Below are 26,068 nucleotides of genomic sequence, written 5' to 3' on the forward strand. Positions count from 1 at the left end.
CCATCTAACTCAAATTTAAGGCCACTTCTCCATCTATCACAGCTGCTGCCTGAATTGTCCAACATGCAGCCTCTTTCAAGTTCAACAGGTTCCACTTAATCTCTTTTTCCATGAATTTCTGGACTCTCACACACATTTTCCACACTGCCAGAGGGTTATCTTCCTAACAAATCTGCTCAGCTCATCCCTGGATCAAAAAGCAGCCTGAGGTTTCTGCAATGCATACACTTTAAATCCAAATATAAGCAATAGCTATTAACATGATTCTGCAGAATTCTAAATCTGATTATTTTCATCACTAAAAGAAAAGGTAAGGTCACAATCAAATTGTTAACCCCAGCAGACTGAGAATGGGTTAGCAGGAGCCTGAGTCAAGGATGAGGTAGGAAAAGGAAGACAGGAAGGAATATTAGGTTGAAGAAAATCCTCCTAGCTTATAGATAACAATCCAGCATTTACTCACATTAGATTTAAAAAGTTATTTTTCCTGATTAATAGAGAAATCTGCTGTCAATAAAAGATCGAAAGAGGAAGGACAGTTTCACAGTATGATGTTCCCTAGCTTGGGATTGAAGGTCACAGGGAAATTTATGAGTTTGACAGATGCTGTGTTTGAAGAGAAGGAGCTATGCATGTCAATCGCCAAGTTCTGTGAAGCCTGCAGCAGTGAGCTGGCCTGCACCCGCTTGTGTATTTGATTGGCCAAGGCTTGGAGCAGAGATTCAGTTGCTTTGATGCCAAAAAAGACTGTAATAAATTAGCCTAAAGCTCACATTATCCTACAATGGCAAGAGAATTGAGGACTCCTAGGATAAACTTTGAATGTATTTACTGTAAACACCAATTATAAAGCCAGACAATGTCTTAATGGAAGGAAAACAAATTTCTATTTCTCACAGATGCATGAGTCCTCATGCAGATTACAGCGGGCTCCTTGAGCAAATCATAGAGAACACGTGTGTTTCTTTATGTAAGTTTAACATGGATTCATATATGTATCTGCACATTATTATGACTGAGAAATGAGGTCAATAATGTTATTGATTCTTTAAAAAATTACAAATGCAGGAGACTTAAGGAATTTACTCATTGGTCTTCATCACATATTTCTATTTCATTAACCAAGTCCTTCTTTTCCTTCCTATAGTAGGATAACTTTAGTTCAATCTCAAAGATGCAAGTTATGATTCAAAAAGATCAAAAAGAAAATTTAAATCTAGGTAATGTTTTCAGGACATGCACCTTCCTCTTCTCCCAGGCCAGTTTGACCTTATTTAATTTGTGAAATGTGCCCAGCTATATCTTGCTGACTATTTCATTTCCATCTCTCTTCCCCTACATTTTTTTTTTTCCTGTCATGGTCCACTTGAAGCCACTGCAGTACTTTCATAAATCACTGAAATGACAGCAGAATGAGATGAAGCATACATGATGGGGGAGGGGAGTGGATATTTGTAAATTTAATGAACTTTTTATTTTTCTATGTGTGTGTATTTTGATAGGGAGAGAAAATGCTCTCCACCCCTGTCTCTGGCAATCGAATGCCTGTCCCTTATACTTAGAATGCCAATTCTTGTGTTTCTGTTCTATTGCTTTTCTGGAGCATAAGAACCATTCATGCATGGGACACAATAGCCACTGCTAAAAATGTAGGTGAATATATATTGGGTGTGATAGAAGTTTCCTGCTAAACACAGCAGAAACAACAGTCATTTTGCAAGAACATTAATCTGCTGGGATTAATGAAGATGATGATGGTGGGTGGTGATGGTGATGATAGTGATGAAAAACAGCAGCTTTTACTGACCTAAAAGCTTAAGATGACCAAGAAACATGCTTTACGTCTATTATCTGATTTAATTCTTCCCAAAACCTACAATTGTTCCCATTTACTCCATTTTGTGAGTAAGAATAGAGATGTTCAATAGAGATCAATAATTTGCCCAAGGTCAAAAAGTTAATGAATAGAAGCTGGAATTCAAATTTAGATTTCATTAACCCCAGAACCTGGTTAATTAACCACCAATGCAAGAGCTAAATCTTGGCTTAAGAAACCTTTTCTAAGGGGCCCCCTGACAGTGTAGTGGTTAAAGTCTTGGTGCTATCAAGCTATTCCCAGCCAGGGAGCTAACCCACATGGCATAGCAGACCTCTCCTGTCTCACCTGCTGCTCCCCTCAGCAGTGCATTTCAGTAGATCTGCCTATTCTGCTCTCCACTCTGTCTCTGGTGAATCCTCTCACCCCCTGCAATGTTGACCTACACCCCAGTTCTTGTATGCATAAATAAATAAAAATAAATCTTAAAAAAAACTTTCTAGAAATTAGACAAAATTGTCTTTTTAAGAAGCATTAAGGAAGTGCTTAATTTTATTTATTTTTTTAAAGATTTATTTTATTTATTTATACAAGCACTGGGTACAGTCGGAAGCGTGGAAAGGTGAGAGAATTCACCAGAGCCAGAGCAGACTGACGAAGTACACTGCTGAGGGGAGCAGAGGGCGGCAGGAGAGGTCTGCGCGCCATGTGGGACCTTCGCCCAGCGACCAGGGATCGAACCGGTGCTGCAGCTTCGCAACCCAGCGTTCAATGGCTGCACCACCAGGGAGGCCCGGAAGTGCTTAATTTTAAAACTCAATTCTAAAAATCTTAAAAAATTTCCTAATAGAATATTCTGTTTTCAAAGAAAATATAGATCCAATCCTTTTATGTGTATGAATGGAGAATGATGAATCAAAACTTTTTGGGAAAAAGAAAATATAAGCTTGGTTTCCATTCAGGCCAGCAATAACCTTACATTTATAAACTAAGATTGTGTCTGTGTCATATTAGTGTCATATTAGTGCTATAATATATTACCAATGCTCCTTGCCCTCAGTTTGTAATAAATTGTTACATATCATTTCTCTCAAATGTGTTACATTATAGTGTTGTAACTCTACTTATTGATTCTATTTTATTTTATTTTATTTACTTTTGTGTAAAAGAAATGGAGTGTAGGCAAGAGGTGCAGCGGGGTGAGAGGATTCACCAGAGACAAGAGTGGGGAGCAGAACAGGTGGATTTACTGAAATACACTGTTAAGGAGAGCAGTGGGTAAGGTAAGAGGTCTGCTGCACATATGTAAATTAATTCCCTGGAGGGGATTAAACTCAGGCCCTAGCAGTGACAGTGCTGAGGCTACCAGGGAGGTCCCTTCTTATTGATCCTGTTAAACCAGAAAATAAAATATGGACTTTAAGAATTGGGAACCAGTTGAGATTTTCCCTTATTTTACAGATATAGAAAAACAGGCCCAGAGAAATGAAGCAATTTGCTCAAGTTCAAAAGCCTTATTAGCAAATGTATGGGATTTGGAGTCAGAATGGTTCTATTTCTAACTTTACCATATGTTGGCTGAAATATGGTGGGAAGGCTGCTTAACAGCACTCAGTCTTAGTTCCCCATCGGTGATAGGGAACAATGATATACTGAAATGTTTTATTATTGCACTATATCAAATTATACATTACTATAACATTATATTATGTATACTGTATAATATATCATTTTATTATAAAATAGTTTATTAGCATGATGAAAAATGAATGGATTATGGAAAGTGCTTAACACACACAGCACATAGTGATGAATCACCATCACCATCATCATCAAGGCAATAGAACAGAACTTAGGCCTTATGCTTTTTAAGTCAGTGACACACCAAATGATCTTTCTATGTGTGTAGACATGGTGTCAAGCACACATTTCTAGCTCCAGGGTCATCCCAGGCCTTGGCCCCAAATCAGACCAGACAAAACCCACTGAAAGTTAGGTTAGCAACCAAACATTTGTTAAACAGTAAATAGTCACAGCGTGAGGCCTTTTTATTGCAGTCCTTACCCACCTTTGTGTTTAAAGAAGTCTAATAGATTTATGAACTTGGAAAAGTGGATACCATTGATGACCCTCAGACAGGATGACTATAATTATTCATAGGAAGGTCTGACTATGACATAACCTTCCAGATGGCACTTTGATTAATAACTTATAGAGGGAGATGCTATCTAGAGAAGTTAGAAGGCAGGGATAATTGAGAAATTAAATTAATTATGGACCCTAATGAGATTAACCTAACCTTCACACATAAAGGTAACACCTAATTAGAAAAAGAAAATAATTGAAGTAAAAGATAATGTAGACTTTAATATGGTCTTTTTTTAAAAAAAGATTTATTTATTTGTTTGTTTGTTTGTTTGTTTATACAAGCACTGGGTACAGTCAGAAGTGTGGGAGGGTGACAGAATTCACCAGAGCCAGAGCAGGGAAGAGAACAGACAGACCGACGAAATACACTGCTGAGGGGAGCAGCGGGCGCGGCAGGAGAGGTCTGCGCACAGTGTGGGACCCTCGCTCATGGCCAGGGATCGAACTGCAGTGGGCAGCTTCGCAGCCCAGCACTCAACTGCTGCGCCACCAGGGGAGGCCCTATAATAAGGTCTTTTTAATAAATTATTTGTCCAATACCTTTATTTCCTAGGAAGTCAGGTTAATCAAATAACCAAGAAGTGGTTGATGATGATGGGGAGGTGGAAGTAAATTGTGTGGCAGAAAAAGTAAAGGGCTTCAAGGAGAGTACATGTGCTTAAATTGGAGTAAGAAAGAACTCCTGAAACTACCTAAATTCTAGCTTCTTATAATTCTGGTTCCTATTTTCTCTATTACCACCAAAAATAAACTCATTCCAAAGAGACATGCAAAAATGCTGCCACACTAATTTTGAAAGCAAATATTATTTTGGATTTTTTAAGGAACGTCAAAATCCCATGACTAGTATTGTTCTTAGAGAACTAAGATTCCACTTTATTAGTGCTTCTTGATTTTGGCTGCATATTAGAGTGATCTGAGGAGATTGGCAAATCATTGATGGGTCCCATTCTCAGAGATGTAATTGGTCTGAGGTGTGAGCTGGATATAAAGATTTTTGAAATCTTACTAGATAATGCTAATGTGCAGCTTGGTACAAGAACTATTGTTCCAGGGACCCTAATGAGAGACTAATCCTTTTTCTATTATTATTAGTTTAGACAGAGTTTTACTAATCAAGCTTAAATGTTTGTTGAATAAAGTTAAAGCTGCATGAAGAAGATCATTCCTCATGTTTTGCAGATATTTGCTACACAAGAAGCATACACATTTATTTTTAAAGTTTTCATCTACTCTAAACACTTGAAATAGAGATCTTTACCACTTTAAGAGAAAAAAAAAAACAAATCTCATGGTGATTTTTCTTATGAATGCAGTCTTTTCATCCATTCAGAAAGCATTTAAGTATCTACCGACAAATGTACTAACCATTGGGCTGATGATGCTCAGCAAATATTCTGGGCCAGTGAAGCTAAGCAAAACAGTCTATTGTGGAATCTATACAGCTAACCAGACCATTTATACTCAGTGAAATAAATGATGCTGTCAGGGAAGGTCTGGATGTAATGGGAAGGCAAACAGAAACAAGCAGAAAAAGAAGTTCTATTTTTTATAAACTCACTCCCTGAGACTATGATTATTAACATTGTAGTCATTTCTGACTATTGAAAAAGAATGATAAAATTAGACTTTCAATATGGAAAGTCTAATTTAGGGGATGTATCATTTATAACATTCACTCTCTTGCTGTGATCCACTTAGCGTTGTATTGTGAATGTCTTCCCCCTGTCCTTAAATAGTCTTTCTCCATTTTTAATGGTGACAGGACATTTTATGATGGAGTGCCATCATTTGGCTGCAGTAGATAATGGGAATTTATTTCTGTTTTATTGACTTTGCCCCCGCAAGGTCCATTTACCCTCTTCAATTTCCCTCTGGGAAATTCATGGGTACTCTGGGGAACTTAGGAGACTGTTGACTCCACCCATGATTTCCAGGTCTCGGTGCTTGACCCACGCCTAAGTCCTGGCACTCCCCTATCCTCAGCACTATATCCCATGTGGGCTGTGTCACCTCCCCCAAATCGTGGGGAGAAAAAGCCTCCCTGCACTCCAATTCCTTTCTAAGCGATGCTTCAAGGAAAAAAACACTCATGAGAGTGGGCACAGAGGTTGTGTGCTCTTTGAGGCCAAAAATTATGCCTTATTTGTGTGTGTTTCCTTGTTCCTAACTCAGGGGCTGGCATGGGCATGCACATGAGCTATGTGCCAGCTACAAGTTCATCTCGACCAAAGAGCAAGATCAGATCCAGCACTTATCTTCATTTTCCCTTGAAGCGATGTTCAATAGACTTGAGAAGACGCAGGAAGGGAATGTGCTTGGCTGATAAGTTTGGTGGAGGTTTCCTTCTTTTGAAAAGAAATGAACAAAAAGTAATATCTTGCACATGTATTAAACTTCACAGTTTAGTAAGTGCTTTCAAGGCATTACCTTCTTTCAGCCTGGGCAGAAATAATTACTATCCTTCACACTGTGAAAGCAGGAACTGAGACATAGGGGTATTTATTGACTGGGTATTTCTTGTTCAGGGCCGTGCAAATGACAAATTGTGAATCTGACTATCATGGGGTTTTTCCCGCTACACTGTACAACTGCATAAAATGTGCCCACTCTGTCTGGATTCATTTCCCTTTCTCTTTTTCTCAATTTCTTCTCTTTCTGCTGCATGTCCTAGAAAAGTACTTGAGGGCCCTGTTTGTACAACTCTGGGCTCTTTCCACCAATTGAGGAACAAGGCTGATGTAGTTCATTGGGTAAACACCAGCAGCAAATGACAATCATTTACACTGACAAGCAAACTTCTGATTACCCATCCACTGCCTGCTATGGAAACAGGTGTAAACCAAGATTTAAATCCTTTACACAGTATGGTAAATAATTGAATCTCTCCTCAGCATGGTGCTTGCGAATGTCAACGTTTGAGCCAAAAACCAACAGATGTCAATCACATTCTGATGCAAGCCTTCAGTTTCTCAACCAGAATAGCTGGGCCAACAAATGGCCCTTGATTGCCCCTGCCCAGAGGTGGGGAAGCTGGCAACATCAGAAGTGCACAGTAAGACAGAAAGTTCTGATGAATAGAGGAAGACTCACTGTTCCAATAAAAGCTCAGTCACTGATCCTGAGAGCCAGGGACGATCCCTCCACCTTTAATTCCTCCTCCCCTTGAAAGCCGCCCCCTTTATTTCTCTATCCCTCTTTCTCTCTCCCTCTCTCTCTCTCTCTCCCCCTCCCTCTCTCTCTCTCTCAAAATAATTCTTCCATGCACTGTTCTGCAGATACCTAGTTGACTGCAGGTATATAAAAAAGAAGGCATGAAGACAGAGGGGAAAAGCAGCAGCTTCAGGCTAGCTACTATACCATTCTCACTTAAAGATAACCTGGGTTCTCATTGCCTAAGCAAATGAGCTAGGTCCTATGAAAATTACATGCAAATGTGTTTGCAGTTGTCAAAAACAGTTGCCTATACCTGCCAGAGTCCACTGAACCAGTTGTGCCTCCTATAAATTTTCATCAGTATTATTCATGTTCTAATCAATGTAGATCTTGTCTCAGGCTGAGAAGGCAAGCAGGGGTGGGGCTTATCTGCACCCCTCCTACATCTGAACCTGAGCTTTCTCTGGAATGGCAGGTCCTGGGCTAAGTCACACTTAATAAATCCCATAGTAAGAACACTGGGTATTAACTAAGGGAATGGCAAATGCCAGTCAGAGAGTAATTTTCCTGATTTTCTTTTGCCCCTTTAGAAAATTCTAGCTCGCCATCAAAGTTCGTACCTTCTGGCATCATAAGCAATACTATGGCTTGGATGTTGCTGGCTTAAAAAAATCATCCTGAAATACAATCTGTGGGCAGATTTTAACCAAGTCCTGGGTAAGAAATGAATTTAATTTTCTCCTGTACTGACATAATTTATGGTAGAGAAAGAATAGCTTCTACTTACTGAGCACAAGGAGTTTCTTCTCTGAAAACTTTCTGTTTGTTTAATTTGCTCAGGAAAACTTTCCTTTCCTGGTCCCATTTATCAAGCAAAAGGCACGAGACAGGCACTGGGCTGGGTATGCATGATCACCTTTCACCCTCAATTCAATGCCCTGATATGGGCAGTAGCTTCAATCAACAAAGAAAGATCAAGACCCAAAGAATGAAGTAACTTGCTTGGGCTACCTCAGCTGATAAAGGAAGGGCAGACTGGGATTTGAAACCCAGTGGGGTTCTCTTCCAAGTACTTCTCTTAAATTATGCCATCAAGCATTTGTCCTTTCTGTTCTGCCAGACTTTCCGAAGAAAGGCACTCTTGTCTTCCCAGTCTATGAGTGTGTCCACAGAAAGGAAGGAGAAAACAGAGAGAGAGACTATAATAACTATATTATAGCTATAGCATAGCTAATACGTTTTGAGTTTTATAATAACAATGAATCTACTAAACCTTGTGTTTTATACATATTAATTTAGTTAGTCCTGAAATCAGCCCTATCAAATAGATATAATAATTATTATCATTTTCATTTTACAGATGGGAAAGACTGAGGCAAAGGAAGAGACCTATCCAGCATCACACAGCTAATAAGGGTCTGAACTGGAGACCAGTCTAGGAAGCTTCTCCCAGGGGCATAATCAGAAGCCTCCAAGCATCCTGATGAGAATGTTCCAGCATGTGGTGGGTTCCGGTGACAGACATAACATGTGGGGAGTTCCTAACCCTTTCAAGGAAAATGATAATTAGGGCAGAGAGTCTGTATAAGCATGTATGTTAGACTATGGCGCTTCCATGGGAAAGGATGCCTCTACAGAAAGCACACCTGGCTAACCTGTCTGTCTTGACTGGATAATACATCTGTGCATGTGAAGAGAGTGCCTACAGAAAAACAGACACAAGCCATGGACAATCTGGATGGTCTTAATATTATTTCCAAACTAGTGTCTAGATTTACATGTGAGGGACTAGGGTGCAAGTAGGAGGATGGATGCATTGGACAAACCAGAGGTGACCCAACTTACTTCCTGACTTTATTCTCCACGCTTTCCGCCACGTAGTAGCCAGGTTTGCATTCATATCGGCAGACGGACCCCACATCGTGGTTGCCTTGGAGGCAGTGAGGCAGGAGCAGGTTGGCATTCGGGATCACAGGAGGGACCCCACACTCCAACTTGCAGAAGGCTTCAGGGAGAGACCAGAGCCCATCTTCAAGACAGGTCAGCCATGGGCTCAGTCCTGACTCCAGGAAAGAGAAGCATAGGTTGCTTAAGACCGAGAATCCAGACATATAATAATTGAAGAAAAGAATGAAAACTCAAGGACAATCTCAGAAAGTCACAGTATTCTTTGTTGAGCAACTTCTCTAAAATATCAGGTCAACAGTTTATCCTCTGTTTTACCCACAGAGCAGTCAGCATGGTCTCTTAAAAGAACAGAACTTAGATAACTGCTTCTTGATTTGAATGAAAGGGAGGTTATCAACTCAATCATTTCTTTACTTCTGCACTAGAAATAATAAAAATACAGCTGTGACATTATCATGGAAAGCATTGTAATAACAAGAGATGACACGTTTTTGGAGCTTATTAAATATCATGCACTGTGCTAAGCATTTTACCTGTATGCACTTGTATAAGCAAACTTCAAACCTTAAACAACCCTAGGATAGAGATTACCATCATTATCTCCTATTTTGCACATCAGAAGATTGGATCTCATTGGCTTGCCTGAGCTAGAAGACGCAGAGGCAGACTTTGAATAGGTGATTTGATACAGATTCTGTGCTTAAACACACACCGTATATCCTAGTAGGATTCACGGTTTCTCCAAGCACAAGCCATAAACTTCTGCAGTAGCATCTCCATCCCTCCCGAGACATAATAAAGCACAATCTGTCAGTGCAAGGCTCAAGAATCTGCATTTATAACAAGCCTCGGGGGTCGATGTTAGGCGCCTCAAAGTCTGAAAAGAGGTTAATAGCTGAGTGGAAGGGAGGGTCAATGAGAGTGGCTTCCACGCCCTCTTCATCTCACAAGCAGTACAGCCAGGGACAAATCCTATCACTGTGTTCTCATCTATAAAACAAGCTTAATGCATCTAACACAGAGGATGGTTGTAAATATTAAATTTTAAAATGTGCATGATAAACTACTTTGAACACTGATACTGTCAGGAAACTGTTAGTTGGCTTGACTCTGAAGGACATCTAATTAAATTGAACAGGAAAGTTGGCATTTCTCTCATTAAGGAGATCCTTCCAGGGAGCTGGGGTAAAGAATGGTGTTACCCTCTGGGACTTTGCTGGTATTATCAGAAAAGGGTGGCATAGCTGAGCACTGGGGTGAGAAGATTCTGGAGTATTGCCAAACAAAGGAACTGAAGAGAGTTTATGTAGTTCCTGATGGGTCAGATAATACCTTGAAGTTTGGCTGGTGGGACACAGGTGATTAAGCAACGTTTCAGGAAGTCTGTCCCTTGTGAGCAGTAGAAGGTTGCGTAGTTCACCAAGGAGGGGTCAGGGACGCCACAATCCAGGGGCATGCAGCTCACAGCCCGGTCCCAGTGCCCAGAGGAACACGTGAGCAGCACTTCCTTCTAGAAACAGAGACATTTTCCTCTGTCAAAGTCACATAAAGAGGTTTGTCAAAACACATTCCCGATCTTTGGAAGAGTCCTGGTGATGATTTGTGCAAACATTTCAAAAAAGGTAAAATTATCTTGCCTTTCTCCTCCAGTATGCCTTGTTTTATTGTTTTATTTTTTTAATTATTTATTTTTATACAAGAATCGGGGTACCGGCCAGAGATGTGGGAGGGTGAGAGGATTCACCAGAGACACAGTGGGGAGCAGAACAAGCAGACTGACGAAATACACTGCTGAGGGGAGGAGCGGGCGAGACAGGAGAGGTTTGCTGAGCCACGTGGGATTCTCGCCCGGCTGGCCACGATCGAACCTGCACTGCAGAGGCTGCGGACAGCTTCACAGTGCAGCACTCAACCTGCTGCGCCACCAGAGAGACCCCAATATGCCTTGTTTTAGGATATAGCCACACAATGCCTTGGGACTGTACTGACTGGTGACAGGCATCTGCAAGTGTGAGAGAATCACCAAATGGGGATGCTCCTCCAGGCCAACTGTTGACTGCTCTCACCAAACTCCTCCAGATCTGCCCCCTTCTCATCTCAACCTGCTCTGTTTCTGTGCCTAGGGATCCTGGCCCTTTGGATTTCATGCCTCTGCCTTGTGTTTGGGGTCAGCACCAGGGCACTCTGGCAGGAGCCTGGAGAGAAAGTGAGGAAAAGAAGAGCCTTATTCTTGCTTCCCGCTCCATAAGGGGTGGCTGCCTGCTGGCTTCTCCTTTTAGCAACCCTCCTCTGTGCTCTCCTCCTCTGAGTTCTGCTCCCTGCGTAGACGTCTCAGGCCTAGAGGTGATGCCTTTCACTCTGGGGTCTTGCATGACCTCCTTGTAATCTCCTGTTCACATCTTTATAAATCCCTTTATTAAATCCCCTCAAATTACCTACCTTTGAGCTTGTCATCTGTCCTGCTCAGAACCTTAATGATGAACCAGCTGATTATGCTAATGAAAATAACTGTCCCCACTGAGAGTGATGCATAGTGTCTCAGAACAACAAGGCAGTTTTCAAACCTTGTGTCAAATTTTGAGAGATTCCAGCCATATACTTGGGCCTGTAACTGCAGTAGGGTGGCCTTAAAGTGCATCACCAGTAATTAAATGAGGTGATCCTGAGCGCCTAGAGGGACCACATTCTGCACTAGGTTCAGAGAAACAAGATGCTCTCTCCTCAAGGAGCTAAAAAATAAGTTCTACCAGTGGATCAGATTACATATTCAAACAGTGGCTCAGATAAATGCCTGAAGAAGGAAGAAGGGAAAAAAGGAGAATGAGAGAGAGGAAGGGGTAGAAGAAAGAAAATGCAAAGATATATTTTTTGTTATACCCTACCCACTTCTATAATGATTTGGGAGAATACAATACAAAGAACACAAATGATAAAGGAAGTAGAAACAGGACTAGGAAGAACAGAATCTGAGATGTACAACATAAGTAGCGTTATGGACACGTGTGTGCTTTATGGGAGAGAGACAGTGCTCCTGGGGAAGGTGCCCAGAGAGGCAATTCGGGAATTGGCCTCAGAAAGGCCAGTCGGACTTCCCAGCTGCAGAGGGAACTGAGAGGTGGGGTGGAAGGGTTGAGAAAAAGGTGTTCAGGGTAAAGGGAACAGAACGAGCAGGGACCTGGAGACCTGGACACTCACAACTTGTTTGGGAAAAGAAACACAGCTGTCACTCTGGCCAGTGGGTTACCAAAGGGTAAAGAGAACATGAGAAAGAGAAGAGATTCTGTGGCTGGGCCAGAATCCTGCTGGGAGATCACAGGGATATGAAAGCCAAAGGTAAAATGATTAGTGAGAGCACCTGTTCCTCCTTACACCAGCTCCTGGCTAGCTGCTTCTGTTTGCTTCCCAGTATTTCCCTGTTGCCTGCCAGAAGGACCCAGTTCAAAGCCAGTCACATTGTTCTGTTTAGTCTCAGTGCTTGTGTCAACACAAAGTAAATATCTCCACTGTCTTGTGATCACGAGCTGGGATTATATGATCTCCTTAGCAGGGCTAACCTCGGTGATAGTAGCGGTCAGTTGGAGAGCCTGCTGCCCACTTCACCACACGGAGATGGGAGGGAGAGCTGCCACCTTCCTCTTTTCAACCCAGAGTCTGCTCCCAAACACACTTATCACCAACCACAACAATCATTTAAAGAGTGTCTCTCAAGACTCTACATATGTCACCCGGTTTTCTCCTGGTTTCATTAAGTATTGTATGTTTGTCTTGACTCCTCATTTTAATACACTGCAAACAGTCCTTTCTTTTCTCCTCCACTTTATCCCACAGGTTTATTCAGTCCCTACATTAAAAAAATTCTTTCTCAGTCTATTTCTTTTCTAGTGTGGTTTAAGATGGGTTAAGAAAAGGTAAGAGCTAAGATTTCTGCCTTTCCGTCTAGAGAACTCTGCTTTTCTTCTTGTCATAAACCAAGAATGTGGCGCCTTAAAGAATGTGAAAGCTGTTTCTCCCTCTACAGAACCTAAACCACCTGAAACCAAGGATTGTTTCCTTAAATTCTAAACATCCATACCAAGGAAAACTATTCTATGGATTTACAAACCTACTAAGCAGTTAATTGACACAAAAATGAAAAAAAAATCCAATTTTCTGAACTGTTGATAACTGACTATCAATTATGCTTTTGCTCCTTCCTCAGCATAACACAAATTTCTGGTTCTCTCCTTAAGCACCACTAACTTTTACCTCACATGTCCTTTCTGTCTCTCATATTATGGTCATGTTTGTTCATGGTTGATTTCAAGTTTAAAATTTCTCTCCACTCCTAGGTATTTACCCAAATGGCACAAACATTAATTCCAAAGGGCACCTGCACCCCTATGTTTATAGCAGCACTATTTACAATAGCTAAGCTAAGGAAACAACCCAAATGCCCAAAAATAGATGACTGGATCAAGAAAATGTGGTGCATATACACAATGGAATATTACTCAGCAATCAAAAAAGATAAACTCATGCAGTTTGCAGCAACATGGATGGAGCTAGAAGGGATCATGCTCAGCGAAATAAGTCAGAAAGAAAAAGAAAAATACCCAATGGTCTCACTCATAGCAGGGATTTAGAAAACCTAAATAAGGGACCAGGAAAAAGACTAATTGATACAAAGTAAAAATCGAAATCAACAAGCAACTATGGGCCAGAGACGCACTGTCGTGGAGTAGGGAGTGGGATGCGGGGAGAGGAAGGACTAGGATCAAAATAAGGGGGCGTGCAATTGTATGGGGAGTATAACCAAAATGAAAATGCATACATTGTGCAAAAATGAAAAATGATGTAAGAATTATACAAAATAAAATACTAAAAAAAATCCCTCTGTAGAGCATTGAAAGCGCTCTAAAGGAAATACGGAAAACAAAATTCTTAGATGAGCATTTTGTTCATAATACACTATCATGTTCATAATAATGGCAGCTTAACAGAGATTGTGGGGTGCCTATCATATTCAGAGGATATTAAAAGTTTTTTAATCTGTCATCATAATAACTCAGTGATGTTCTTTTGCTCTCATCAGTTTCCAAATGTGGAAACAAACTTGAGAGTCTCTTTTTCTTAAACAAACTAAGAGTCCCTTTTTCTTAAAAGATACTCTTTTGTTTGCCTTTTACCTAAAATTACACACCTAATAAATAGTGGAGCCAAATTTTCATTCTGGGTCTATCTCCTGAGCCACAATTTTATTTTTTTTCTTTCTTTTTTCTTTTTTTAATAATTATTTTTAAAATTTTTTACATCATTGTTCATTTTTAAACAATATTTGCTTCTCTCCACCCCCTCAGGTATAGTCCCCACAGAGTTTCCTTCCCAATGCACCCGTGCACCATCACCTCAGTCCCCTGTGCTCTTCCCTCCCTCCCTCTGATCCCTCTCCCTCCTCCTCCCCTGCAGGATGTCTCTGGTTTATAATCATCTGTTTTTGCTTTGTTGTGTTTTGTACTGTTATTATTTTTTTACACTGATGTCTTACTTGGTTCCCCTATATTCCTGCTATAAGTGAAACCATCCAATACTTTTCTTTTTCCTCCTGGCTTATTTCACTGAGCATAATTCCTTCTAGCTCCATCCATGTTGCTGTGAACGGCATGAGTTTATCTTTTTTGATTGCTGAATAATATTCCATTGTGTATATATGCCACATCTTCCTGATCCAGTCATCTATTTCTGAGCAATATTTTTACTCTCCAAATCACCTTGAAATTCTGGAAATTATGCTGTGGTAGCTTGTAGAAATTTTAAAAAATCAGCCAAAGCTAAAGCCAGAATCATAATATCCACCTCAGTAACATCTTTCAAGCTTTGGGGAAGAAAATCAGATGTTTTCTCTCTCGACTCCAATAAGGAGAATTAGGAAGTTGGACAATGAACCATGGATGAGTGGGTTGCAACCTATCTTGTCTGCAACTTGTGGGCAAATCTCAACGGTGATATTCTCACCTTGAAGACAAAATAGGGGCCATGATTTCTGAAATGAAGTCAAAAACAAGGGAGAAGAATGGAATAAGCAGCTGCTTATTCCATCTGGAGAACCACTGACACCCTAGTTTAATCAGAATTGCACATACACTTACATACCTTACATTTCTATACAGTAGAGCTTTTCCCTGCTTCTTCGTCTTCATTTTTCATTTCAATGATTTAAAAACATATGTCCTTCCCCCATCCACCCATGGAAAGGAGAATGAGAACCTGCCTTTCCCAGAAGTTTGGTTTTGATGACTCAGGATCTTCAACTCACCTGAATGGGTCTGAGGAACCACCCTTTGCTGGCCTGAAGGGCAAACCCTCTTTGACACGTGATTGCACACTTCATGTGCCCTGGGCCATCTGAGGTACAGTTCACCACATCCGCATGGTCAAGCAGCAGTGGGGCACAGCTGTTTTGCTCCCCACAGGACTGATGGGCACAGCTGGGGGTGACAGAAACAGAAACATCTTAGACTGACTCAGAACAAATAGCAGCAGCCAGAACTCTGGCCTCTCTCTGGGAAGTGCCTCAAAACAAATGAAGATATTTTTTTCCTGCTAAACAAACATCAAACTCATCATCTCTTTCTATGAAACCATATGGCATAAAATAACATGATCAATAACAGCTAATAAATTATGACCAGCCACCTTCTATGGCTTTTCTAGGAGGAAAAAATGGTGATGGAACAAGGTGGATAGTATGTGTCTAGAGCTCTAGATGGCATCAGAAATGAATCGATCACAGGATGCCTGCAAAAGTAAACACCCAATACTGCCAGGTCCCAAACAATTAGAACAAAAGTAAGGAGTGAATTCTGAGGGACCCTGGTTGTGTCAGGCATTAATATTTTAATTGTTTGATCATAGGCATTATCAGGGTGGTCTGTGTGAGGGTCTAAGTATCTGACATGACAGAAAAGGCACCATTTATTTACTGATTGGTATGAAAATACATTTGACCTTTGAACAATAGGGAGTTTAGAGGCACCAACTCCTACATGGTTGAACATTTGCACATGACTTTTAACTCCCCCAAAACTTGACTACAGATACCCCTTGATATTTGCGGGGGATTGGTTATAGAACCCCAGTGGGTACCCAAATCCAAGGATACTCAAGTATTTAATCAGTCCTCCATATTCATAGGTTCTGAATTTGTGGCTTCAACCAACAGACATCTGAGATTGATTGAATCTGTCAAAGGACGACCACGGATGTGCAGGGCCAACTGTATTTACTGAACAAGATTCCAACATAAGCGGACCCACGCAGCTCATGTTGTTAAAGCAGTACAGCCACAGCCCTACACAACACTGCACAACAGTACTGCTAATCAGAAGTTGAGTCCGTGTCAGGAAGAGGAATCTTAAATCCCTGCTACCTGCAGGACACTGTGCTAGGTGCCTCCAGGGACATCCTCTCAGCAAAGGAGGTATGCTGCGTGCATCTCAGAGCCAATCAACTAGGAGCAGAAGAGAGAGAAACTCCCTAGGGTGCTGGAGACTTAACTGGAATATAACTGTAGCAAGGATGCCACAGAGCTAAAAGAGCATCACCATTTAACTAAGGCAGAGCTATAGAGATTTAAAGGGAAGGCACAGGTCCCAGGTTGTCTGAATTTAAACACTGGTTCTATCTTTGCTACTTGTATGATTTGGTTATCCATTTCCCAGTGTTTCAACTCCTTCCTCTTCAAGTGGGGGACAAGGTGCCAACATCACTGCTTCACTGCATGTGACTCAAGTTCTACCCTCAGCAGTGTGTTTTCCATTATCTCATTTCTGTACCTTCACTTGAGTTGTTGAATCTCTGGTTTGTTGAGATTCTTTCTCTAAGAAGCCCCTTCAGATAACTTCCTCTTTTGAGCTTTCTAGGGAAATTAAAAAATAATGCTCCTTGAACATCACGTTTATCTTTTATTAGGATTAGGCTTGTATTTGTTTGTCCTTTAGCTGACTTACTAATTTTTATCCATGTGACAATTAGTATATGAATGTTACCAAAAATGTTGAATTATGATTATGAACTAGATTATGAACAACTTGAGATAATACTTCCCACTTTTATATTTACCATACACCCTGCTATAGTGGATGCAATAAATGTTTGCTGAATTAAATTTGCCTATACTATATAGACAGAAAAGTGAATGGCTATCAAAATGTTCAATTTTGTGGTGACAGATGGGTATCTGAAATACAAGGATAGCATTATCAAAAATGATTGAATCATCTTGCCCTGTTCATTCATTCATTCATTCATTCATTCATAAACATTCACTGAGCATTTATTGTAGGCAGGACATTGGTCTCTGTACTAAGGGAAAAGTAAGTATCATGCCCATAAACAACTCATAGCTTAGTGGGGGATAGTAACAAGTCATTTGATTATATTTTCTTGCTTGTGATGTTGTTGCCAGTGGTGCTGAATATTAACGAAAAGAACTACTTTTCTCCATCAATTTACTTTATTTGACCTTGAATTGTGTTAGTGGGCATTGACTTCATCAAAGAGCTGGGCAACAATATAAATAAAAGGAAAATAAAATTTTATTGAATATGCATATACTTTCTTGAAATAATTGATGTGGTTGAAAAACACCAGTCCAAAGAGGACGGACTTGATGAATGTGCTAATGCCTGTGTCACTGATCATATACCCAGGGGATTGAAGTCATATATCAGTGACATTCTCATTTTTTCTATCTATGCTTATTGGGTAAATGATGGAGGGACTGGAGCTGAATTGTACGAAGGTAACTTTTAAAATTCTTCACGTTTTGATTTTCGCCAGTGAAGGTATGGCATCCTACAAACACTCCATGGAATCTGATGAGGGCAGGGGCATGAATTCTCCAAGTCCAACACTGATAATTGGGCGTTAACACTAATAAAATAGGAATTAAATCTTTGTCTCTGAGTTTTCATTCAACCTATCTGGATAAGGGATCTGACCATCTTTCATGGGATGAAATCAGAATAACTCATTAGTGATGCCAAAATACAAACCCCAAGTTCCATCAATGCTTCACACCCTTGTTGCCCACAAAATATAGCATTTCTCCAGCAGGTTAAGCAGAGCATACTGGAAATCAGAAAGTTGTTAATAGTTCTGGTTCACGTAAGCTTACTGCTTAGAAATTAATGTGAAATAGTACTGCCATTTTTCAGTGACTCCATCCAATGAATCCACATCATCACTGAAGACAAATACATGTGACACAAAACACAAAATGAACCCTGAACGTGTGCCCCCTTCCATCAAATTGTTTTTTTTTTTTTTAACTGCCAGTGTAATGACTATCAGTGTGAGAAGTTGGTCCAGAATTGGCAACAAGATGGAAGGGTGAAACAGTGGAGCAGATAAGAGGGGTAAGTGACATGAAATAAGACCAAGACCAGAAAAAAAAAAAAAAAAGAAAAGAAAAAGAGGCACCAAAATCAGACCTGTTTATGAAGTGAGAAATGGTTTTAGAGGAGCTGCTGCAAATTCTTTTTTTTTAAGATTTATTTATTTATGCATACAAGAGCTGGGGTACAGGCCAGAGGCTGTAGAGGACTCACCAGAGACAGAGTGGGGAACAGAACAGGCAGATCAACTGAAATACACTGTTGAGGGGAGCAGCAGGAGAGTCAGGAGAGGTCTGCCACACCATGTGGGTTTCTTCCTGGCCAGGGATTGAACTCATGCTGCAGAAGCTGCGGATAGCTTCATAGGTTGTGTCTTAACCCCTTGCGCCACCAGGGAGGCCCTGTTGCAAATTCTTTTCACTATATTTCCATTTGTTTCCTTTTTAAGGAATTTGTTTTATGAGGCTAGTGTTTGCCGGGTTGTTAGCTTCTGATCGTGTCTGGTACCAATTGTAGACTTTTCTCCCTTGCACTCCAACCCTAAAACCCCTTTCAAGTATCTCTTCCACTACAAACACTGGTTTCTGAGTGAAGTTGTGTTCTCTGTGTTCCCACCGCTCAATGCATTCTCCTTTCCACCCAATTAGTCTTAAAACTTCTCCAAGTTTTCTTCTTATGGTCTTTGGACAAATGTTAATGAAAGCGGCAGCAGTGCCCCAGAGAGGTAGGAAGTTAGGTATTTATTTTGGTTTGACATACAAGGAAACTGAAGCTGTTGAAGACTGGCTGGAGGCCACACAGAGAGTCAGAGGAAAATCCTCGGGTTGGAAGTCAGAACCCTTGCTCTGGAGGCCAGTCTGGACCATGAGGCCATCTCCTTGAGGATGAGGTTGCTTTCCTGTTGCTTTCTTCTCAGTTTAAGACCTAGCAGTAGCTCCTCAGCATGATAAGTGTGTGTGTGTGTGTGTGTGTTTGTGCATATGGAGGGACACTATATAAAATTTATTATTTTTTTTTAATTTTTTTTTTTAGAGGCATGTTTTATTTATTTATTTGTTTGTTTGTTTTTTGTGTGTTTATACATGCACTGGGTACAGTCAGAAGCGCGGGAAGGTGAGAGAATTCACCAGAGCCAGAGCGGGGAGCAGAGCAGGCAGAAGGACCGAAGTACACTGCTGAGGGGAGCAGCGGGCGGCAGGAGAGTTCTGAGCGCCATGTGGGACCCTCCTCCGGTGGCTGGGGAGCAGCCGGGGATCGAACCCGCGCCGCCGAGGCCGCGGGCAGCTTCGCAACCCAGCGCTCAACCGCTGCGCCACCGGGGAGGCCCACTATATAAAATTTAATAGCCCATTTTAGTTTTGAGAAATTGTCTCTTAAATGATAGCAAATCAGATTGGCAATTTCTGTCCAGTTGCCACTGTCCGCAAGGTGCTCTGCTTAGTCCCCTCAATCACTCCTCACCCTTCCACTGATTTTTTTCCAGATTTTTTCTTCATGCCCCATCAAAATGTGCTCTCAGGTAAGGATATAATGATCCATTTGGACATGATTCATGGATATTTCCTTTTTAAGAGGCAAAAAAGTTTGGGTCCAAAGAAATGAAGTTTGCATAATGGAATTTTAAATCAGTAGGGTCTTAAAAATCACATTACATAAATGGCCACCTCCCCATAATTCTAGCTTTTCTCTTCTCTCTACTTCTCCAAGAAGCTTCTACTCTTTCTTCTGGTCCAACTCTCCAGAGATATTTTGCTTGAAGTTTTAAAAAAAATTAGTTTTCAATTGTGGATCCCTGTCCAACATGAACTGTAACCTGGGGTTATCCTCTTCTTACACTCTGCTCTTGGGCATCTGGGCACAATCTTAGCACTGTTTGGCCCGGCCATCGTGTTTCTCCTTTGTTGGTTGTGCCAGTAGGTGATATCTGTATTTGGAAAACCTCTGTTGACACATTTCCATAAAAGATGGGCCCTCCTATGCCAGGGGGTGACTTTCTAAACCACAGTTGCACATCAGACTCAGAGAATTTTTATAAAATGTGGACACCCAAGCTTTGTCTCCTGGAGATGATTTTTTAGGGCTGTGGCGAGACTGTAGCATCTGTGATTTTTAAATTTCAAAGTTTTTAATGCTCACCAGTAGTGAAACCCAGGACCATAAAGAACTACATATGTGTAACCTGAAATGTTAATAAGCTCCATAGGCCAAGATTATAAAATAGCAAGACCGGTTCTAGGAAAAGAAGGTCCCACAGCTTGATCATTACGCTTGAATGTTTTTTGGTACAAATTATCACATAGAAATCATCACATAGATCAAAAGCATAAAACATTTCCCCTGTTCTGAAAAGTTTCAATGTAGTTGAGGAGAGAAAATAATTAAATCATGTGTTACTGATTACACATTCATGGCTGTTTCAGAGAAAGCTTTATCATAGGGTTTGATTTGACCTGAATGAATCACTAGGATTTAGGAAGGCAAAAGAGATGTCCTAGAAAGTTCTTTCCAGTGCTGTACAGTCAGAACACAGGGAAATGTAGCACATTCAACTCTAGACAACATCATCATTTCCTCCCTACCACTGATACCAAAGAAAATTCATCATGCACGGCTCTCTTAAGTTCTAACAAATATGGAGAACCTATACTGAAAAGAGTCAAAATCTTTATATAAAGATAGGCTTAGCCACAGTTTTCCTCCAACTTTCAGGGATGGGTGAGGAACAGGGTAAGGCTGACACCAGAAAGGAGACATTGCTCTCTGCAGAGGGGACAGACAGACTTCCTAACAAACCTGTGATGAGCTGCCCTTCAGGCATGCCATTCCAGGCACTGCTTACCTCCTTTTAGTTTTTCATTTCTCAAGGTCATTTCAGGACATTGACTGAGCATCTAACAAAGGTTCATATTAGGAAACTGGGTAGTTCCTGACAAATGAGTGAAGTTCTGGCTGTTCTACCCATCCACAGTTTTCTGAAGCTTTGATCAAAGTTCCCTGAGGGTCTGAGCAACCCTAAATAACTTCAAGGGGCTGTGACAATATGCCAGAGCTAATCAGAACCTAAAGTGACCTTCTCATGTAAAGGATGATGGAAGATTACTGGTTCAAAGTACCCATTTCTTGAATATAATTGTTAAGGGGTGGTACCTCTAACAACAATTTTGGAGAAACCATAGCTTGTTAAAACTGAAAAGATCTTGAAGATAATTCAATCCAAATTACTCATTTTAGAGATGAAGAAACTGAGCCCAAAAGAACTGGTTTATTACAGAATGTCCTACCACTTTAATACTACAATATAATAACAAAGAAGCATTTAGTTAATTTTTGGCTCAAACTTAACATTAGGATGACACCGACTCATAACCTTTTCTATAGTCAACATCTTACTTTCCCTTAGGCAACCAAAATAGACTGACCACAACCTGATATATGGAAGCTAGGTTATTTTTGGAGCAACTGTCTATCATCTATACCATACTTTTTGAGAAACAGCATGATATGGCAGACAAAGTAGTTGTTCAAGGCCCAGGTGACTTGGGCTCAGGTCTTGGCTTGCTTGCTTCTATGACTCTGGGTAAGTCTCCTAACCACTCTGGCCCACTGTCAGCAAATTTATAAAATTATGGGGTTGGACAAGGTTTTCTTAAAGATCCCTTCCAGTTCTCACATGGTATTTAATTTCATAAGTAAGGTGATAGTGGTATTAGGGATGGCAGTACAGAGAATCTATGAATGGGCAGAATGTGGTGGAGAACCCAAAAGAATTTCTCACAATCTGTCTTTCCCAATGTAATTTTTGTTTAATGTCCCAACTTTTCAGTTGTTCAGTTAAACAAAATATTTCAATTCATTTATCCAAGAAGTGCTACCATTGACCAAGTAGCAATCCCAGTGGCTTCTGTAGAAACATCTCTTTTAAGGTTAAATAGTAAAAAAAGGATCAGATTTCTCTCCATTCCCCCACTCTGTTTTATTGATTCTTATTGAATTAAGAAGATTCTTATTGAACAATTCTTATTGAACTAACAATCTTGGTACTTTGAGGGGAAATTAATTCAAGTTCTCATCTGAAGAGTTTCATATGAAAGAAACAGAGGAATCTCAACAGCAATTGTGATTCTTCCTTCACATGACACAGAATTGAATTATTTTACTAAGCAGACTTCTTCCATACCTGTCTTCTGGGAAACTGAGGTTTCCTCTGTTGAAGTTTCTGCATTGAGGTTGGCCCCTCAAAACATCTCTTTCTGGAGATGTCCATCTCTTTCTAGAATGTGACCTATTTGTAAGTTGGACTCCAGTGGTCCTTGTACTGAGTAATTTGCTTTGTTCATTTCTAATTCTGGCCACAATTTTTGCCATGACTGGCTGTAACACTAGAAGTCCTGTCCAAATGCCCCCTGTCCTTCTAAAAAGAAACAGATTTATATCACTCAGCCAAAAGCACTTTCTGTCTCAAAAGCTTTGTTTCACTTAGTTTCAGAACCCATGATATTAATATAGATTATAAAATAGGTGGAACACTGGAGGAAGGGTCAAAGTAGTTGCTGGCTAACACACAGAGGATGTGTTTTCCTGGTAGGGAATAAATACGCCCTTTCTCTGCCACCCAGTTTGTAAAAGTAGTGCTGTCTACATGTGGGGCAAGTTCTAATGAAGAGTAATCACTGGGGCCCTCCTAATGAGCACACTGCTGACTCCCCTGTGACCTACTATTTATTCCTGATCACCAATCATACTATTAATGTGGGGATGACACTTCCCTGGGCATATTTATAGGCCAAGCCCTTGAAATTGTGAAACATGTGGAGTTAAGTGAGGGAACAACATGGTCCTGTGAATGAAGTTCAATGGGCAGAGCATCCATCATTGTCACTCCTAGAATAGCACCTACAGAGCTGGAAGAAGGGGTAACATGGATTCTCTGTGTTTATGCTTGAGGTATGGGTAAATTGAGGTCTTGAGGATTTACATTCCAGCACATTAAATGAATTCCAAACTCACACACAGAAGCATACTGTATAGAATTGGGCCCCTTTGAGACTTTCCCTCTCTTCCATTGCTTCCTCTTCCTATAAATTTTCTGGACTCCTCAATAGAAGTTGCACATTGTTTTTAATATCTCTTAATCCCAGAATTTGTCAGTCCTTGGTTGACATCAAATATAAAGTATTATTTTCTTCTTTTTTTTTGCTCTTCTTAGCATTCCCAAGACTTGCAACATCAATGGGTCATTTGCTTGTGGAGAAGTGAAGGCCCAAAAAGAGAAGAAACTGCCCAAAAGTCATGTGGTGAAACTACATGATGCAACCAAAAGTGTGAGGCAGGGGCTAGACGTCGGGCCTGCTGCCACTGCAATCATCACACTTCCTCTGACTTCATGCTTATGGCTACACAGATCCAGACATACCCAGCCAGTCATTCCAACCAGAGTTCACAGTCATATCTGTCAATAGTGTCTGTCTACTTGGCAGGCTGGTGAAATGATAGAACCCTGGAAATATTGGTTTATTTTTATTTTCTTTGCTCTCTCCACCATCTGCCATGAATACAGGCCATAAGGGCAGAGCCTACCTGAGCAAATTGGGAAGCAGGTAATGTTTAAAACTCATCTCTCTTTCCAGTACTACTTTTTCTGCTCTCATGTCCCCCTAACATTTGGATGCATATACAGGGGCTGCATTTCAGCGGGGCCCTAGTCTATTTTTGAATTGTCATGGTCTATAAGAGAATATTTATGGCATGGAGAGTTGATGATGACTTCAAGCATTTCAACTATTATTAGTTATTTACTATTTTAAAGAGGCATCTGAACATTATCCAGACTTGAAGAAAATAATTTCTAGTGGTAGAATTTCAGACACTGTGATAAGTTATCTATGGGGTTGGGGAGGTATGGAGGTTGTTGTTTCAAAGTTGGTGTTTTGAAATCAACCAATTTCTTGGAGGTAGACTTGAACCCTAAGTCTTCTTATGCTGTTTGTGTTTGTAACTGTCAACCAAAAGCAGCCACCCAATAGGTTCTAATAATATACCCCAGTAAGAACCCTAAATGAGACCATGTCCATGACCTTTTCATTTTTCCTCTGTAATCTCATGAGAGCAAACAGTCAAAAAGATTCAGGCAGCTCAGTGCTCCCACAGCAGACCTGCCCTTCACTAGGTTAACCATCTCTGGACAGTAGAAACAGAATCCTCTCTGGTAGATTCTCCTCCTTTCCTCTCATTTTATGGACAAATTATTCTGGGAAAAGGAAGTTGGGCAAGAAACTTAGGGAACAATTGAGCAGCTATAATTCTTTCATTGCTTAAGAAACAAAAACAGATTCAACATTAATTTGCTAAACTGCTTTGGGGGAGAAGATAATCAAATGAGCAGAAATGAGATACATATTTCATTTCTATAGTGCCTTTCCCAGCATCAAGAAAGAACACTGCCCATTATCCTCGAACATTAAAAGACAACCACCTGGTAAAAATAAAAGATGAGGAGCCTAAGAATAAACAAAATCTTTAACCTGTAGACCTGAACAGAAGAAAGAGAGATTTTCACTTTGTGAGTCTATCAAAAGGGAGGTGATGTGAATGTTCTCCATAGGTCTGAGCAGGGGATGGAGAGGCATGGCAGGGTACAGGCATCCATTCCAGGCAGAGGAGGAAGGGTAACACTGACATTTTAAATCTGAGCTCCAAATAATTGAAGCACAATAGAAATGTGTAAAGCAGCAATAATAACTGTTCCAGGGCATAATGAAGCATGAAGCAAAATGACAGATAATAGAGATGGAACGATCCTATTCCCAGACTCACACACAGCAGGGCTGGAATGCCAAGGCACTGAGCTGCACTCTGACTGCATTACCCTGGAATGGGGCTTAAAAAATGGCCCAGCTCTACCTTGTAATCCAGAAGATATATTTTCACACCTGAATCCAAATAGCCCCAAATGGAAGCCACTTTCTTGAAAAAATTCTGTGCGGATTGTTAAATTCACAGAAGTCGAGTTTTATGGGAGAATTGCTTTGTTTTCCACCACATCCCTCCATTTCTCCTGTCTATAGTGAATCCTCCATGGGAATAGAGGCTGATCTAGAAAACCTCTTGACTTAGTGATGAAGATCCTACCATCTCAATAGCAGATCCATCTTTTCAAGAATAACTTTCTAAAGCTAAAGATATCTTTGCACCATAGCACTTACCATTGAAAGAGGGATCTGAAGGTAGCTAGGGAGAAGTCAGTGTGAGCTAGCAATATTATTCATCTTCCCAAAGTTCAGAAATTACAAACAGAAAGCTGTGAGTTGCTTGTGATAGCTAATTGTTGATATTTCTCAATGGATTTTTAAATTTTTATAGTCAATGGAAATGAAAACTGAGTCTGAAGAACAGAGGCTATAAAGAAACAACAAAGGTGATAAAAGGAGTGTGCATGTCTTCAGATCTCTATGTACATTGAGGCATTCTCAATTACCCATCACTATGAAGAGTCAGAACTCTGATCATTTAAACAACACCTACAATTTTTTAATTTTTAAGATTCTATTTAATTTCATGATTTTTCCAGGAAAGAAATATATATTGCTTTAATGAATATTTTAATAATTCCACTTGAGTCATGAAGAAAGTGACTATTAAGTAGGCTAAAGACTATGGAAAAATAGAC

The 26,068-nt window shown here is 40.4% G+C and overlaps 1 protein-coding gene across 2 annotated transcripts in view; it reads right to left on the reverse strand.

Moving 5' to 3' along the window:
* PAPPA2 (pappalysin 2) overlaps positions 1 to 26,068 on the reverse strand; it is a 461,662-nt gene that overhangs the window by 69,597 nt on the left and 365,997 nt on the right. For both annotated transcript variants that reach the window (XM_054693452.1, XM_037506421.2), the window contains 3 exons: positions 15,321 to 15,492; positions 10,361 to 10,538; positions 8,966 to 9,179 (listed from right to left, as the gene is read on the reverse strand). In XM_054693452.1, coding sequence (XP_054549427.1) covers positions 8,966 to 9,179; positions 10,361 to 10,538; positions 15,321 to 15,492 — 564 coding nt within the window. The remainder of the gene's footprint in view (positions 1 to 8,965; positions 9,180 to 10,360; positions 10,539 to 15,320; positions 15,493 to 26,068) is intronic.

Source organism: Talpa occidentalis, unplaced genomic scaffold (assembly GCF_014898055.3).
Source record: "Talpa occidentalis isolate TD23 unplaced genomic scaffold, MPIMG_talOcc4v2.1 talOcc4.12, whole genome shotgun sequence".
Classification (NCBI taxonomy): Eukaryota; Metazoa; Chordata; class Mammalia; order Eulipotyphla; family Talpidae; genus Talpa; species Talpa occidentalis.